Raw genomic sequence first — 16,760 nt, 5'->3', positions numbered from 1 at the left:
GATGCATAACACAGTCACACAGAGAGAGCTGGCTAGTAGCTACATCCACTATCTGGGGTTCCCCCTAAAGACCACTCTACACACCAGGTCATCTCCCAACACAACACATGCACACATCTGCTCTCTTCCTGCCTCTCCACTCTGTACTTACAGTTAAGTCATGGACCAAGGCACAGCACAAGTCCACTCTAGCCCCTTTAACTTGGGAAAGAGAGCACTGTACATCACTGCTAGCAACATGATTACCAGTACTTTGGCTTTCTTAGAGCAATATCCCACACGTTACAACAAGAAGTACTGCATTATTTTGAGCTCCATTTGTGACTTAAATAAAAGAAGATTAGGCTTGGAATGGTTTTTGACAACCACTTACTAAAACAGCCAAACGTCACCATGACCACTAAGGAACACTAATTGTGTGTGAATTCCAAGGGTGCGTTTGTTTTTCAGCCTGATGTTTACTGGCACCTGTCAAAACAACAGGCATGTAACGTCTTCGTAAATGCATCAGTTATTCTGCACTCTGGCACTCTCAAACCTGAGTGCTCTGAACTCGGAGTAGATTGCCAGAGTGGATTTACGAATGCAGCATCTCAGTATGTTGTGTTGATGCTCTATGTGGGGTAAGTGATTTGTAGTGTGCTTATAGAAATAGAAAGGGACACAACCTTACCTGGAGTGTCTGAGAGTGCTAGGGTGCTGAAAGGGACCGGAACAGTCAACAAAGACTCTCCTGTATCCAGTCCAAGGATGTCTTCAGATTGCTCTACTGGTGCAGCAGAGAAAAGACAACAAAACAGACATACACTAATGAACACTGCAGAGATACACAAAGCATGGCATGTTGTCCATCTGCGTCTGATAAGTAGCAAAGACACAGTGTTTTCTTGGTCAGTTATTCAGTGAAGACATCCCATTAAATGGCTAGCTAGGGATTTTGAGCATGCAGAGTTAATGAAAGCTCTCAGAAAGGAATTTCTGCTGAGCTTAGAGTTCAGATTGCCACTGATGAGGTCACAGAGGACCATTCACTCAGCAGGAATAAATAAGCACTTTTATGAACTTCTGTCCTCCAAGAGTTGCTGAACTTTCTCTTCATTTCAGTAGCTCCTCAGTTCATGCACCTTGGTTGGAGAGTGGAGGAGTAGCAGAGTTCCCTTCCTTTATGTCCATAGTATGACATATAGAATAGTGAATTATAGGATTTCTATGGGTGTGTCACTGGAGATGATTGTAATGGAGAATGGAGCATCTGATTGCTAAAGGCAGAAAGAACAAAGGAAGGGGAGCTATGGGAATATCTGAGAGATACAGCGTATTCGGAAAGTATTCGGACACTTTGACTTTTTGTTACGTGACAGTCTTACTCTGAAATTGATTCAATAATTTTTTTCCCTCATTAAACTACACACAATAGCACAAATAAGATTTTTTTTTTTTTTTGTATATATAAAAAAAAAAAGGAAATTCCTTATTTACATCAATAAGTATTCAGAGCTTTTGCTATGAGAATCTCAAATTAATCTCAGGGGCATCCTGTTTCTATTGATCATCCTTGAGATGTTTCTACAACTTCATTGGAGTTTACCTGGGGACAATTCAATTGATTGGACATGATTTGGAAAGGCACGCACGCGCCAGTAGACGATGAGGAAATAAAAAAGTTTGTGAATCTACAGTCGGGAAGTTTACATACAACATAGCCAAATACAGTTAAACTCAGTTTTTCACAACTCCTAATCCTACTAAAAATTCCCTGTCTTAGGTCAGTTAGGATCACCACTTTATTTTAAGAATGTGAAGTGTCAGAATAATAGTAGCGAGAATGATTAATTTCAGCTTATATTTCTTTCATCTCATTCCTCCTGAATTGACCCATTCCTCCTGACAGAGCTGGTGTAACTGAGTCAGGTTTGTAGGCCTCCTTGCTCACATACGTTTTTTCAGTTCTGCCCACACATTTTCTATAGGATTGAGGTCAGGGCTTTGTGATGGCCACTCCAATACCTTGACTTTGTTGTCCTTAAGCCATTTTGCCACAACTTTGGAAGTATGCTTGGGGTCATTGTCCATTTGGAAGACCCATTTGCGACCAAGCTTTAACTTCCTGACTGATGTCTTGAGATGTTGCTTCAATATATCCACATAATTTTCCATCCTCATGATGCCATTTATTTTGTGAAGTGCACAATCCCTCCTGCAGCAAAGCACCCCCAAAACATGATGCTGTCACCCCCGTGCTTCACGATTGGGATGGTGTTCTTCGGCTTGCAAGCCCCCCCTTTTTCCTCCAAACATAACGATGGTCATTATGGCAAAACAGTTCTATTTTTGTTTCATCATACCAGAGGACATTTCTCCAAAAAGTACAATCTTTGTCCCCATGTGCAGACGCAAACTGTAGTCTGGCTTTTTTATGGAGGTTTTGGAGCAGTGGCTTCTTCCTTGCTGAGTGGGCTTTCAGGTTATGTCGATATAGGACTCGTTTTACTGTGGATATAGAGATACTTTCGTACCTGTTTCCTCCAGCATCTTCACAAGGTCCTTTGCTGTTTTTCTGGGATTGATTTGCACTTTTCGCACCAAAGTACGTTCCTCGGCGTACACATCACGGACAAACGAATTGGTCCACCCACACAGACAGCGTTGTGAAGAAGGCGCAGCAGCACCTCTTCAACCTCAGGAGGCTGAAGAAATTCGGCTTGTCACCAAAAGCACTCACAAACTTCTAGATGCACAATCGAGAGCATCCTGTCGGGCTGTATCACCGCCCGGTACGGCAACTGCTCCGCCCACAACCGTAAGGCTCTCCAGAGGGTAGTGAGGTGTGCACAACGCATCACCGGTCCAGGACACCTACACCACCCGATGTCACAGGAAGGCCATAAAGATCATCAAGGACAACAACCACCCGAGCCACTGCCTGTTCACCCCGCTATCATCCAGAAGGCGAGGTCAGTACAGGTGCATCAAAGCAGGGACCGAGAGACTGAAAAACAGCTTCTATCTCAAGGCCATCAGACTGTTAAACAGCCACCACTAACATTGAGTGGCTGCTGCCAACATACTGACTCAACTCTAGCCACTTCAATAATTGAAAAATTGATGTAAAAAATGTATCACTAGCCACTTTAAACAATGCCACTTAATATAATGTTTACATACCCTACATTACTCATCTCATATGTATATGTATATACTGTACTCTATATCATCTACTGCATCTTGCCATCTTTATGTAATACATGTATCACTAGCCACTTTAAACTATGCCACTTTTATGTTTACATACCCTACATTACTCATCTCATATGTATATACTGTACTCGATACCATCTACTGCATCTTGCCTATGCCGTTGTGTACCATCACTCATTCATATATCTTTATGTACATATTCTCTATCCCTTTACACTTGTGTGTATAAGGTAGTAGTTGTGGAATTGTTAGGTTAGATTACTCGTTGGTTATTACTGCATTGTCGGAACTAGAAGCACAAGCATTTCGTACACTCGCATTAACATCTGCTAACCATGTGTATGTGACAAATAACATTTGATTTGATTTGATCTCTAGGAGACAGAACGCGTCTCCTTCCTGAGTGGTATGACGGCTGTGTGATCTGCAAAAAACTATCAAGCCATCGACTTTAATACATTTTTAGAATGAGGCTGTAACATAACAAAATATGTAAAAAGTCAAGGGGTCTGAATACTTTCCGAATGCACTGTATACTGTAGGGACATTAATATAATATTAATATATGCCATTTTGCAGACGCTTCAATCCAAAGTGACTTCAATCCAAAGTGACATGCATACATTTTACGTATGGGTGGTGCCAGTGGGAATTGAACCCACAATCCTTGGCGTTGCAAGCACCACGCTCTACCGACTGAGCCAGAGAGGACTGAACCACTATGAGTGATGGAGATGAGAAGGGTCTCACCAGCAGGTTGGGGGGTTGTTTCCCCAGGGGAGGAGACCTCCAGCAGGCCAGGTATCAGTTCCTCTGTGGGGGCCGTCTCCACCTCTTCTTCTGCAGCCACGTCTAATAGCGATAAGGTCAAAGTGAATGATACAGCTTTATCTGATTGGAAATACGATTACAGCAGAGGATATGTTAGAAATTAGGTCTAAGGGTGTATTTTTAGCACCTATCTCTTAGAATTGAGAACACACAGTATTCCGTTGTGTGTGCAACACGCACATGCGCACACACACAAACAGCCTCACCATCAGCCTGTTCATCAACCAGGTCTTTGTTAATCAGTTGCTCTGCACCGAGATTGGAGAAGTCATCATCACCAAAAGGGTTCCAGGCGGGCTGCGTGGGGGAACCGGTGGCAGGGCCAAGGGTAGGGGAATGGGCAAAGGCAGCGAAGTTGCCATCTTGTGCTGGTTCACACACACTCTGCTGAAGGGACCGGGTGGAATTGGGTGGAGTTTTACCGACAGATCTGGAAAAACACACAAATGCCGGAACAGGTCAATTTGTTGTTACACACTAAAGAAGTGATGCCAAAACGTTGGTGGTTTACCCAATTAAATACTAGGAGTTTATATATAGAGTGTGTGACTCTATTTATTTTTTATAGTTTACAGTTTATTCGCTGTTAGTCAGCACCTTTACACAAAATAATTTTCAGCGGGTGTGCGCCAGCTCATGCTTTTTATTACACATTGAAATCTAGACATATTTAACTAAGGCTGATATTTCTGGTGATGATGTCATGCATATCTTACATTAACTGGTTGAGGTCATCCTCTGCTGTGGCCTCTTGCAGTAGTAGGCCGGAGTTACTTCCAGGTAGCCCACCGACTGCATGCTGGGTAACGTTACTCGGGGTGCGCTCTGCTGCCTTTGGAGAGTGGTGCGGAGTCATGGACAGAGGGACGGAGAGAGGAAGTATAAGAAACAATAATATAAACAATACAAATCTCACAGTCCAACTGAAGGGAGAAGAATTAAACAGAGGACGACTCATGAAAAATAACAAAACCCAATAACACTCACTAATTATTCACTTTCAATGCCAAATACAAATACATACAACACTAAAGAAAATGAGGGAAACAAAGTAAAATGAAGTGAAAGACGGACAGGAAAAAAAGAAAAAAAGTCTATCACACAGAAATGAGGGTCATTCAAACATTCACAATGTTGCAGAGTTTTTCAAGTCAATGAGAGAACAACACTAACGAACAAAACTGAAAAGACAGCAAAATGATGAAGGATGATGTCTCCAGTGTCTCCTGACCCCTCCTGTCTCAGCCTCCAGTATTTATGCTGCAGTAGTTTATGTGTCGGGGGGCTAATGTCAGTCTGTTATATCTGGAGTACTTCTCCTGTCTTATCCGGTGCCCTGTGTGAATTTAAGTATGCTCTCTCTAATTCTCTCTTTCTCTTTTTTCTCTCTCTCGGAGGACCTGAGCCCTAGGACCATGCCTCAGGACTACCTGGCATGATTACTCCTTGCTGTCCCCAGTCCACCTGGCCGTGCTGCTGCTCCAGTTTCAACTGTTCTGCCTGCGGCTATGGAACCCTGACCTGTTCACCGTACGTGCTACCTGTCCCAGACCTGCTGTTTGCAACTCTCTAGAGACAGCAGGAGCGGTAGAGATACTCTTAATGATCGGCTATGAAAAGCCAACTGACATTTATTCCTGAGGTGCTGACTTGCTGCACCCTCGACAACTACTGTGATTATTATTATTTGACCATGCTGGTCATTTATGAACATTTGAACATCTTGGCCATGTTCTGTTATAATCTCCACCCGGCACAGCCAGAAGAGGACTGGCCACCCCTCATAGCCTGGTTCCTCTCTACGTTTCTTCCTAGGTTTTGTCCTTTCTAGGGAGTTTTTCCTAGCCACTGTGCTTCTACACCTGCATTGCTTGCTGTTTGGGGTTTTAGGCTGGGTTTCTGTACAGCACTTTGAAATATCAGCTGATGTAAGAAGGGTTATATAAATAAATTTGATTTGATGGCATTGGCATTGGCATTGGCATGACGATAGATGGCTGGGTGGAACAATGGATGGCCTGATGTCACTTTCAAGCAGGTTTTGAGTGTGTCTGACAGCTCAGGGAGCAGACGCGGTGCAGGCTGCAGGTATGTTACCGTCTCAGTCTCAGCTGTGTTGTGACTGGTCTTGGCAGGGGTGGACTGGGTCTTGACAGGTGGATGCTGGGCCGCTTCTGTCTGAGCTACTGGTTGCTGGGCAACTGGTTGTTGAGGAACTGGTTGCTGCCGAGCTATAGGCTGCTGTGCAGCTGGAGGATGGGCTGGAGTAGGCTGAGCGGATGGTTGCTGCTGGGCCTGGCTCTGGCTGGCCTGCTTACGACGTGCTGGGGCTTTGGGTGGGGCTGGGCTGGACGGAGCCTGGGCCTTCTGAGGGGAAGGACTGGCCACCGGGAGAGGCAAGGCCTGTTGAGGGGTGCTCGGGGCCTCCGCCTTGGTCTGCACAGGTGGGACTCCTCCCACTGCTGCGATAGGCTGCTGCTGCAACTGTCCTGGCTACCACACAAAGACGTAGGACAGCACACAGCGTCAAAAAACCGAGACAACGAAGACAAAGCTGCTTCACACACAGACAACACAGTGTGCCACTAAGAATGCCTGTGGCTGTTATCATGGGTTCACCTGCATAACACTTCACTTTTTCACAATTATATACCGGTATACCGTAAAACTGTCTTACCTACCTAAAAACTAAGGACCCATTGTTGCAATAGGAGGAGACTGTAAAAAATGTAATCACAGGAAAATATAATGGGGTGCAATTGTATGGTAAAGTTTTTTTTCCATCCAATTTCCTCCCTAATGCACACTTCTTCTCTGTTTGGTCAAGAGTTTCCTGCACTTCAATGACCTACTTATCTAAGCTTGTTCCATGATGACAGTCTATACAAAGGTTGGCTGAACAATAACCCAACCCTGAGGCAGCAGCTTGTCATACAGATGGCACTTTACAGCTGGCATAAGTGGATGTGTCACTAAGCAACAAAATCCTATGAAATAAATTAGCTATATTTCTTTGAAATTAATTTTACCAGACCCGTTAGAGGGTAAAGAGGAAAATTGTCTTCATAATTTTTTTGTTGTTGTTGCAAATAACCATAATTATATTAACCCACTTAAATCTTTTTTTAAAACTTGCAGGGTTTTGTCCTGTAATTGATTAGATTCATTAAACGCTTCCAGATGCTCAGAAGACACGTCATCCACCCCCACCTGGTGATGGCAGTTATTTTTGCAGCAGAAACCTAGATCAGCACTCCTATTCTGAGACGCATGGTACAAACAGCCCCTGGTCTCCCATCCAAGGATCGACCATACCCAACCCTGCTTAGCTTCAGAGAGAAGCCAGCAGTGGGATGCAGGGTAGTATGGCTGTGGGTTTGGGTGTTAGCTGGCTGCCTGAGTTTACCTGCTTCTGCTGAGCACCAGCCTGGGGCTTTCCACCCAGCTGGGGTATGGCCTCACTGGGAGGGCTATGTGATTGGCCAGTCGCTGGCTGAAGTGGAGCTGTGTTCTGTGCCTTCTGTGATTGGAGGGCTGCCGCTTGCTGGGCAAGGTTTAAGTTCACTCCTGCAAGGAGTACAGAATATGGTTACTATACAAGCCATGAAACTAAGAAAATATATTGCATGCTATATACATCACTGGCAAGACCTCATTAGATGAAACTGTTGAGAGACATTCTAAGCATACCAGCCATTTGTTTCTAAAGAGAGCCATATAATGTTTGACTAAATATAACTAAGATCTAATTTGTGAAATAAGTCAACCAAATTTCGCAGAATGTTCTGAACAGTTTGCACCCAGGGGCATTTCTTTGAGTTACCGAAAAAGAGGGGAAAACAACTGTTTTAGGTCAGTGCAGGTCCAGCTCGATGTTAACTAGCTAGCTTATTTGGGTACATGCCCACTTAGGCAGACATTTATTTATCATGGCTAGTACCCACTGTCCGCCATCTTTATTTACTTCCATTTTCTCCAACTTAGCTACTGCCATTAGGGTAGAGAATCTACCTCAGTCACTTCTGTTTATCTCTTGAGTAGCTACAGTGCCTTCAGAAAGTATTCACACCCTTTGATTATTTTCCAAATGTTATTGTGTTACAGCCTGAGTTTAAAATTGATTAATTTACAAATATTCTTCACTGACCTACACAATACGCCATAATGTCAGTGGAAATACATTATTTATTTATTTTTTATTAATAAAAAATGAAAATCTGAAATGTCTTGAGTCAATAAGTATTCAAACTCTTTGTTAAGGCAAGCCTAAATAAGTTCTGGAGTACAAAGTGTTATATTTGGGACAAATCCAATACAACACATTACTGAGTACCACTCTCCATATTTTCAAGCATAGTGGTGCTGCATATGGGTATGCTTGTAATCATTAAGAACTGGGGAATTTTTCAGGATAAAACATAAACGGATTGGCACTATGCACAGGCAAAATCCTGGAGGTAAATCTGGTTCAGTCTGCTTTCCACCAGACACTGGGAGATTAATTCACCGTTCAGCAGGACAATAACCTAAAACACAAGGCCAAATCTACACTGGAGTTGCATACCAAGAACACTGAGTGGCTGAGTTACAGTTAACTTAAATCTATTTTCAAATCTATGGCAAGACCTGAAAATGGTTGTCTAGCAATGATCAACAACCAATTTGACAGAGCTTGAAACATTTTGAAAAGAATAACAGGCAAATGTTGCACAATCCAGGTGTGGAAAGCTATTAGAGAGTTACCCAGAAAGACTCACAGCTGTAATCGCTGCCAAAAGGTGATTCTAACATGTATTGACTCAGGGGGTTGAACACTTATCAAATCAAGATACTGTATATTAGTGTTTAATTTTTTACAAATGTTAGAATTTTTCTTCAACTTTGACATTACACAATATTTTGCGTAGATCGTGTGAGGGAAAAATTATGTATTCACCTGACTTGTTGGAAATGTAACAATTATTTACTTAAACAGTGAGATATTTCTGTCCTGCTAATGCTGTTGTATGGTGTCCACTCTAGCTTCCTGGTGATAAAACCTACAGCTGGCCTTCTAGGGACAGGATGTGGGGTGGTTGTGACAGGGATAGAGAGGAGTAGAATAAATGCCTCAATGGTTCTTAGACATCCTGGCCTGGGAAATTAGGCCAGGGTCGGAGGTTAAGATAACACCAGGGGCAGAAAAAGACAGGAAAGCCCAAAGTGGCTCACAGTGCCCCCCAAGCTAGACTGTAAACTCTCCTTCCAGATTCACATTAAGCATCTCCAATCCAAAGTTAAATCTAGAATCGGCTTCCTATTTCACAACAAAGCCTCCTTCACTCATGCTGCCAAACATACCCTTGTAAAACTGACTATCCTAGCGATCCTTGACTTTGGCAATGTCATTTACAAAATAGCCTCCAACACTCTACTCAACAAATTGGATGCAGTCTATTACAGTGCCGTCCGTTTTGTCACCAAAGCCCCATATACTACCCACCACTGCGACCTGTACGCTCTTGTTGGCTGGTCCTCGCTACATATTCGTCGCCAAACCCACTGGCTCCAGGTCATCTATAAGTCTTTGCTAGGTAAAGCTCCGCCTTATCTCAGCTCACTGGTCACCATAGCAACACCCACCCGTAGCACGCGCTCCAGAAGGTATATTTCACTGGTCATCTCCAAAGCCAACACCTCCTTTGGCCGCCTTTCCTTCCAGTTCTCTGCTGCCAATGACTGGAACGAATTGCAAAAATCACTGAAGTTGGAGACTTATATCTCCCTCACTAACTTTAAGCGTCAGCTGTCAGAGCAGCTTACCAATCGCTGCAGCTGTACACAGCCCATCTGTAAATAGCCCATCCAACCAACTACCTACCTCATCCCCATATTTGTTTTTGTTTTTTTCTGCTCTTTTGCACACCAGTATTTCTACTTGCACATCCTCATCTGCACATACATCACTCTAGTGTTAATTGCTAAATTTTAATTACTTCACCACTATTGGCCTATTTATTGCCTTACCTCCTTACTTCATTTGCACACACTGTTTACAGATTTTTCTATTGTGTTATTGACTGTACGTTTGTTTATTCCATGTGTAACTCCGTGTTGTTGTTTTTGTCGCACTGCTTTGCTTTATCTTGGCCAGGTCGCAGTTGTAAATGAGAACTTGTTCTCAACTGGCCTACCTGGTTAAATAAAGGTGAAATAAATACAAAATAAAAATCTTTATGGGAGGGGTGGAACCAAGCATTCTGGGTATTAGCTATATGAACTGTGCATTGTCTGTATGATTCATACTCTCAGCCTAACAGTCAGTCAAGACTGTTGGGCTGACGGTCTCATTATTGCAATAATTTATCAATATTAAATAAAGATGATTGTTTGAAGAAATGACCAAGTCTCTCTCAGTACTGAAAATCCACGACAATCGTTGACCAAAAAAAAAGAAAATTAAATCCTACTTTGTAACACAACAAAATGTGGAAAAAGTCAAGGGGTTGAATACTTTCTGAATTCACTTTTAACATGCCTCAGTAAATAGGCAGAGTGACAGAGTGAGGGTGGGTTCATACCAAGAGGAAGGGCCCCCCCGGCAGGTAGGTTGGCCCGTTTGCGAGGGGTGAGGGCAGCCGGCTGGATGGGTAGGATCCCAGCGCTGGGCTGGGCATGGCCCGCTTTGGGCCTCTGCCGGGGCGTGATGGAGGTCTCAGTGGTGGGGATGGGGTCTGTCAGTCTGGGGGGAAAAAGGTGAGAGTTGGTGATCAACTTGTCAATGGTATGAAATTACCTTATGAATGATGTTAAAGCAGAACAGAGAACACACAACTGAAAAAACATGGATACTGGCCTCAATACTGCTGCATATAATAACAACAACTACAAGATTACTCAGGCAGCTCCCTGTATGACAAACACCACAGACTTACCTGGCCTTACTCTGTGTCTGGCTCAGGCTCTTCTTCGCTGCAGCAGCCTCGCTGGCTTTGATCGGCTCAGGGAGTTGAGCAGGAATTGGAGAGTTCTATATGATTACAGGTAAAAGTATTGGAAATTCATATTTGGGAGGGAATGGATCCATATGACAAGCACATTCAGTAGATTCAGGCATGGATTGAATAGAACATTGGTAGATCTGGCCCTGAGGCCAATGTCAGAGCAGAGAACATAAACATACAGGAAACACTAGAGAGAGACACCCTAGCACAGAGATAGACTGACCCACATACACTGAGTGTACAAAACATTAAGGACACCTGTTCTTTCCATGACATAGACTGACCAGGTGAATTCAGGTGAAAGCTATACTCCCTTATTGATGTCACTTGTTAAATCCACTTCAAAATCAGTGTAGATGAAGGGGAGGAGACAGGTTAAAGAATGATTTCTAAGCCTTGAGACAACTGAGATGTGCCAGTCAGAAGGTGAATGGGCAAAACAAAAGATTTAAGCGCCTTTGAGCGGGGTATGGTAGTAGGTGCCAGGCGCACCGGTTTGAGTACATAAAGAACTACAACGCTGCTGGGTTTTTCACACTCAACAGTTTCCTGTGTGTCTCAAGAATGGTCCACCAACCAAAGGATACCCAGCCAACTTCACACAACTGTGGGAAGCATTGGAGTCAACAGGGGCCTGCATCCCTGTGGAATGCCCCAATGAACTGAGGCTGTTCTGAGGCCAAACGGCAGTGCAACTCAATAACAGGAAGGTGTTCCTAATGTTTTGTACACTCAGTGTAGACTGTCTCCAGAGCAGAGAAAGACTGACCTTAACATTCTGAACAGGGCAGTCCCGACGAGCGTGTTTAAAAGCAAAGTAGGACACCTGGTAGATGTCAGGTCTTTTGTCAGGGTCGGGCTCCAGCATGTACCCTGACAAACACCAACAGAATGAGAAGGAGAGGTGGAGGAGGTGGGTGAGAGAAAAAGTGAGACACCAATCAAACCACACCAGAAGAGACAAAAGCAACACACTGACTATCCCACAACAGGTAGATTAAGCATGGTTAGATGAAGAGGTAACATGTTGTACAGGACTGATACTATATACACTAAGTGGACAAAAGTATGTGGACACCTGCTCATCGAACATCTCATTCCAAAATCACGGGCATTAATATGGAGATGGGTCCCCCTTTGGTGCTATAACAGCCTCCACTCTTCTGGGAAGGCTTTCCACTAGATGTTGGAACATTGCTGGGGGGACTTGCTTCCATTCAGCCACAAGATCATTAGTGAGGTCGTGCACTAATGTTGGGCAATTAGGCCTGGCTCGCAGTCGGCGTTCCAATTCATCCCAAAGGTGTTCAATGGGATTGAGGTCAGGGCTCTGTGTAGGCCAGTCAAGTTCTTCCACACCAATCTCGAAAAACGTTTCTGTATAGACCTTGCTTTGTGCACGGGGGCATTGTCATGCTGAAACAGGAAAGGGCCTTCCTCAAACTGTTGCCACCAAGTTAGAATCACACAATCGTCTAGAATAATCCAGAAATGTCTAGAAGGTCAAGACAGTCGTGAAGAGGGTAAGACGAAACCTATTCCCCCTCAGGAGACTGAAAAGATTTGGCATGGGTCCTCAGATCCTCAAAAGGCTCTACAGCTGCACCATCGGGAGCATCCTGACTGGTTGCATCACTTCCTGGTATGGCAACTGCTCGGCCTCCGATCTCAAGGCACTACAGAGGGTAGTGCGAACGGCCCAGAACATCACCGGGGCCAAGCTTCCTGCCATCCAGGACCTCTACACCAGGCGGTGTCAGAGGAAGGCCCTAAAAATTGTCAAAGACTCCAGCCACCCTAGTCAGAGACTGTTCTCTCTGCTACTGCACAGCAAGCGGTACCGGAGCGCCAAGTCTAGGTCCAAGAGGCTTCTAAACAGCTTCTACCCCCAAGCCATGAGAATTCTTAACAAGATGGGTAAATAGTTAATTAAATGGCTACCCAGACTATTTGCATTGCCCCCCCCCCCTCTTTTACACCGCTGCTACTCTCTGTTGTTATCATCTATGCATAGTCACTTTAATAACTCTACCTACATGTACATATTACCTCAACTAACCGGTGCCCCCGCACATTGACTCTACCGGTACCCCCCTGTCTCGCCATTGTTATTTTACTGCTGCTCTTTAATGACTTCTTACTTTTATTTCTTATTCTTATCCATATTTTTTTTAAACTGCATTGTTGGTTAGGGCCTCGTAAGTAAGCATTTCACTGTAAGGTATACCTGTTGTATTCGGCGCATGTGACTAAAACAATTTGATTTGATGCTGTAGCATTAAGATTTCCCTTCACTAGAACTAAGGGGCCTAGCCCGAACCATGAAAAACAGCCCCAGACCATTATTCCTCCTCCACCAAACTTTACAGTTGGCACTATGCGTTGGGGCAGGTAGCGTTCTCCTGGTATCGCCAAACCTAGATTAGTCCGTTGGACTGCCAGATGGTGGAGCATAATTCATCACTCCAGAAAATGCGTATCCACTGCTCCAATGGCGGCGAGCTTTACAACACTCCAGCCGACGCTTGGCATTGGGCATGGTGATCTTAGGCTTATGTGCGGCTGCTCGGGCATGGAAACCCATTTCATGAAGCCCCCGACGAACAGCTTTGTGCTGATGTTACATTCAGAGACAGTCTGGAACTCGGTAGTGAGTGTTGCAACGGAGGACAGACGATTTTTAAACACGACTCGCTTCAGCAGTCGGCAGTCCCGTTCTGTGAACTTGTGTTGCCTAGCGCTTCAAGGCTGAGCCATTGTTGCTCTTAGACGTTTCTACTTCACAATAACACCACTTACAGTTGACCGGGGCAGCTCTTGCAGGGCAAACATTTAACAAACTGACTTGTTGGAAAGGTGGCATCCTATGATGGTGCCACGTTGAAAGTCACTGAGCTCTTCAGTAAGGCCATTCTACTGCCAGTGTTTGTCTATGGAGATTGCATGGCTGTGTGCTCGATTGTATACCCCTGTCAGCAATGGGTGTGGCTAAAACTGCCAAATCCACTAATTTGAAGGGGTGTCCACATACTTTTGTATATATAGTGTACTTCTAAAATATGTAATGGCACTGTAGAATCTTCACTAATTTTCATAGCAGATACAGTGAGTGGTGGAACACTGACGGATGAGGCAGTGCAGGTCGTAGGAGTAGCGGGAATTGTCCGGAATGGTGAAACTGCCATCACAGATGGCCACCTGGCTCTCCCCGAAGGGTAGAGTGAAGTAGCACAGCTTATACAGCAAACAGCCCATCGCCTGGAGGGAGGTAGGGAACACACACACCACACACACACACACACACACACACATTAGTCATTTAGCAGACCCTGTTATCCAGAGCAACTTACAGGAGCAATTAAGGTTAAGTGCCATGCTCAAAGGCACATCGACAGATTTTTCACCTAGTCAGCTCTGGGATTCGAACCAGCGACATTTCGGTTACTGGCCCAATGCTCTTAACCTCTAGGCTACCGGCCTCCACACACACACAACACCCACTATTTAAGTTACATAACATTTAGAACAAACATCCAAATGCCTTGAGAAACAAGATGGGAAAAGGCTTCTCCACACAAATATGTCTTTTCAAATGTCCTACTGTACCAACTACCTGAGATTCCTCTTGCCACTGGCCAAAGACTTGCTATAAGTTTTCATTTAGTTTATCTATATTTTATATCATTTTCATGGGTATTCTGTGACAAATTGCTGAAAAGTGTATTGTAAAAAAGCCCCATATAAATCAGAAGCTGGCACTGACACCATGACTAAAGCCTAGATCTAAAATACAACGTCCACTCACCCATATGTCAGCTTTAGTAGTGATAATCTTGCTGTTGTAGAGGTTTACCATCTCAGGAGCACGATATGACAGAGTGGTGTACCTGAGAGAGAACAGAACAAGGTCACAAACAGGAAGATGAACATCATAAGCTTTATCTAATTAACACTAACTAACGAAAAGGCTCAGCTCAGGTGGACTTTGAAATAACTTTTCTATGGCTGTAAAAAAAAAAAATCAAAATAAATGAAATGGCAGGAAATGGTACGCATGTACAGTTGAAGTCGGATGTTTACATACACTTAGGTTGGAGTCATTAAAACTCGTTTTTCAACCACTCCACAAATGTCTTGTTAACAAACTATAGTTTTGGCAAGTCGGTTAGGACATCTACTTTGTGCATGACACAAGTAATTTTTCCCACAGTTGTTTACAGACAGATTATTTCACTTATAGTTCACTGTATCACAGTTGACTATGCCTTTAAACAGCTTGGACAATTCCAGAAAATTATGCCATGGGTTTAGAAGCTTCTGATAGGTTAATTGACATAATTTGAGTCAATTGGAGGTGCACCTGTGGATGTATTTCAAGGCCTACCTTCAAACTCAGTGCCTCGTTGCTTGACATCATGGGAAAATCAAAAGAAATCAGCCAACACCTTGTAGACCTCCACAAGTCTGGTTCATCCTTGGGAGCAATTTCCAAACGCCTGAAGGTACCACGTTCATCTGTACAAACAATAGTACGCAAGTATAAACACCATGGGATCACGCAGCCGTCATACCGCTCAGAAAAGAGACGCGTTCTGTCTCCTACAGATGAACGTACTTTGGTGCGAAAAGTGCAAATCAATCCAAGAACAACAGCAAAGGACCTTGTGAAGATGCTGGAGGAAACAGGTACGAAAGTATCTATATCCACAGTAAAACGAGTCCTATATCGACATAACCTGAATGTTCGCTCAGCATGGAAGAAGCCACTGCTCCAAAACCGCCATAAAAAAAGCCAGACTACAGTTTGCAACTGCACATGGGGACAAAGATCGTACTTTTTGGAGAAATGTCCTCTGGTCTGATGAAACAAAAATAGAACTGTTTGGCCATAATGACCATCGTTATGTTTGGAGGAAAAAGGGAGAGGCTTGCAAGCCGAAGAACACCATCCCAACCGTGAAGCACGGGGTTGGCAGCATCATGTTGTGGGGGTGCTTTGCTGCAGAAGGGACTGGTGCACTTCACAAAATAGATGGCATCATGAGGTAGGAAAATTATGTGGATATATTGAAGCAACATCTCAAGATATCAATCAGGAAGTTAAAGCTTGGTCGCAAATGGGTCTTCCAAATGGACAATGACCCCAAGCATACTTCCAAAGTTGTGGCAAAATGACTTAAGGACGTCAAGGTATTGGAGTGGCCATCACAAAGCCCTGATCTCAATCCTATAGAAAATATGTGGGCAGAACTGAAAAAGCCTACAACCCTGACTCAGTTACACCAGCTCTGTCAGGAGGAATGGGCCAAAATTCACCCAACTTATTGTGGGAAGCTTGTGGAAAGCTACCCGAAACATTTGACCAAAATTAAACAATTTAAAGGCAATGCTACCAAATACTAATTGAGTATATGTAAACTTCTGGCCCACTGGGAATGCGGTGAAAGAAATAAAAGCTGAAATAAATCATACTCTATACTATTATTCTGACATTTCACATTCTTAAAATAAAGTGGTGATCCTAACTGATCTAAGACAGGGAATCTTTACTCAGATTAAATGTCAGGAATTGTGAAAAACTCTGACTGTAGGTTCACAAACTTTTTTATTTCCTCATCGACTACTGGCACTCCTTCGGTCTGTGGGTTCTGGAACTTATTGGTGGCGCTTCCGAAGTCACACAGCACGTAGTGACCCTTATCATGTAACAGGATGTTTTCCACCTGCAGAAACACAAAGGAGAAGAAG

The 16,760-nt window shown here is 43.8% G+C and overlaps 1 protein-coding gene across 1 annotated transcript in view; it reads right to left on the bottom strand.

The window, feature by feature from the left end:
* The window catches only part of LOC120045042 (AP2-associated protein kinase 1-like), a 44,018-nt gene that overhangs the window by 7,367 nt on the left and 19,891 nt on the right, over positions 1 to 16,760 (bottom strand). Inside the window, exons 5-16 of the mRNA XM_038989867.1 lie at positions 16,614 to 16,735; positions 14,818 to 14,899; positions 14,138 to 14,270; positions 11,782 to 11,885; positions 10,944 to 11,038; positions 10,590 to 10,750; positions 7,436 to 7,596; positions 6,127 to 6,522; positions 4,746 to 4,861; positions 4,236 to 4,459; positions 3,949 to 4,050; positions 674 to 769 (exon numbers count right to left, since the gene is read on the bottom strand). Coding sequence (XP_038845795.1) covers positions 674 to 769; positions 3,949 to 4,050; positions 4,236 to 4,459; positions 4,746 to 4,861; positions 6,127 to 6,522; positions 7,436 to 7,596; positions 10,590 to 10,750; positions 10,944 to 11,038; positions 11,782 to 11,885; positions 14,138 to 14,270; positions 14,818 to 14,899; positions 16,614 to 16,735 — 1,792 coding nt within the window. The remainder of the gene's footprint in view (positions 1 to 673; positions 770 to 3,948; positions 4,051 to 4,235; positions 4,460 to 4,745; positions 4,862 to 6,126; positions 6,523 to 7,435; positions 7,597 to 10,589; positions 10,751 to 10,943; positions 11,039 to 11,781; positions 11,886 to 14,137; positions 14,271 to 14,817; positions 14,900 to 16,613; positions 16,736 to 16,760) is intronic.

The sequence above is a fragment of the Salvelinus namaycush genome, chromosome 3 (genome assembly GCF_016432855.1).
Source record: "Salvelinus namaycush isolate Seneca chromosome 3, SaNama_1.0, whole genome shotgun sequence".
Classification (NCBI taxonomy): Eukaryota; Metazoa; Chordata; class Actinopteri; order Salmoniformes; family Salmonidae; genus Salvelinus; species Salvelinus namaycush.
The sequence above is the reverse complement of the archived record's forward strand: the minus strand, read 5'-3'. Positions and strand labels throughout refer to the sequence as shown.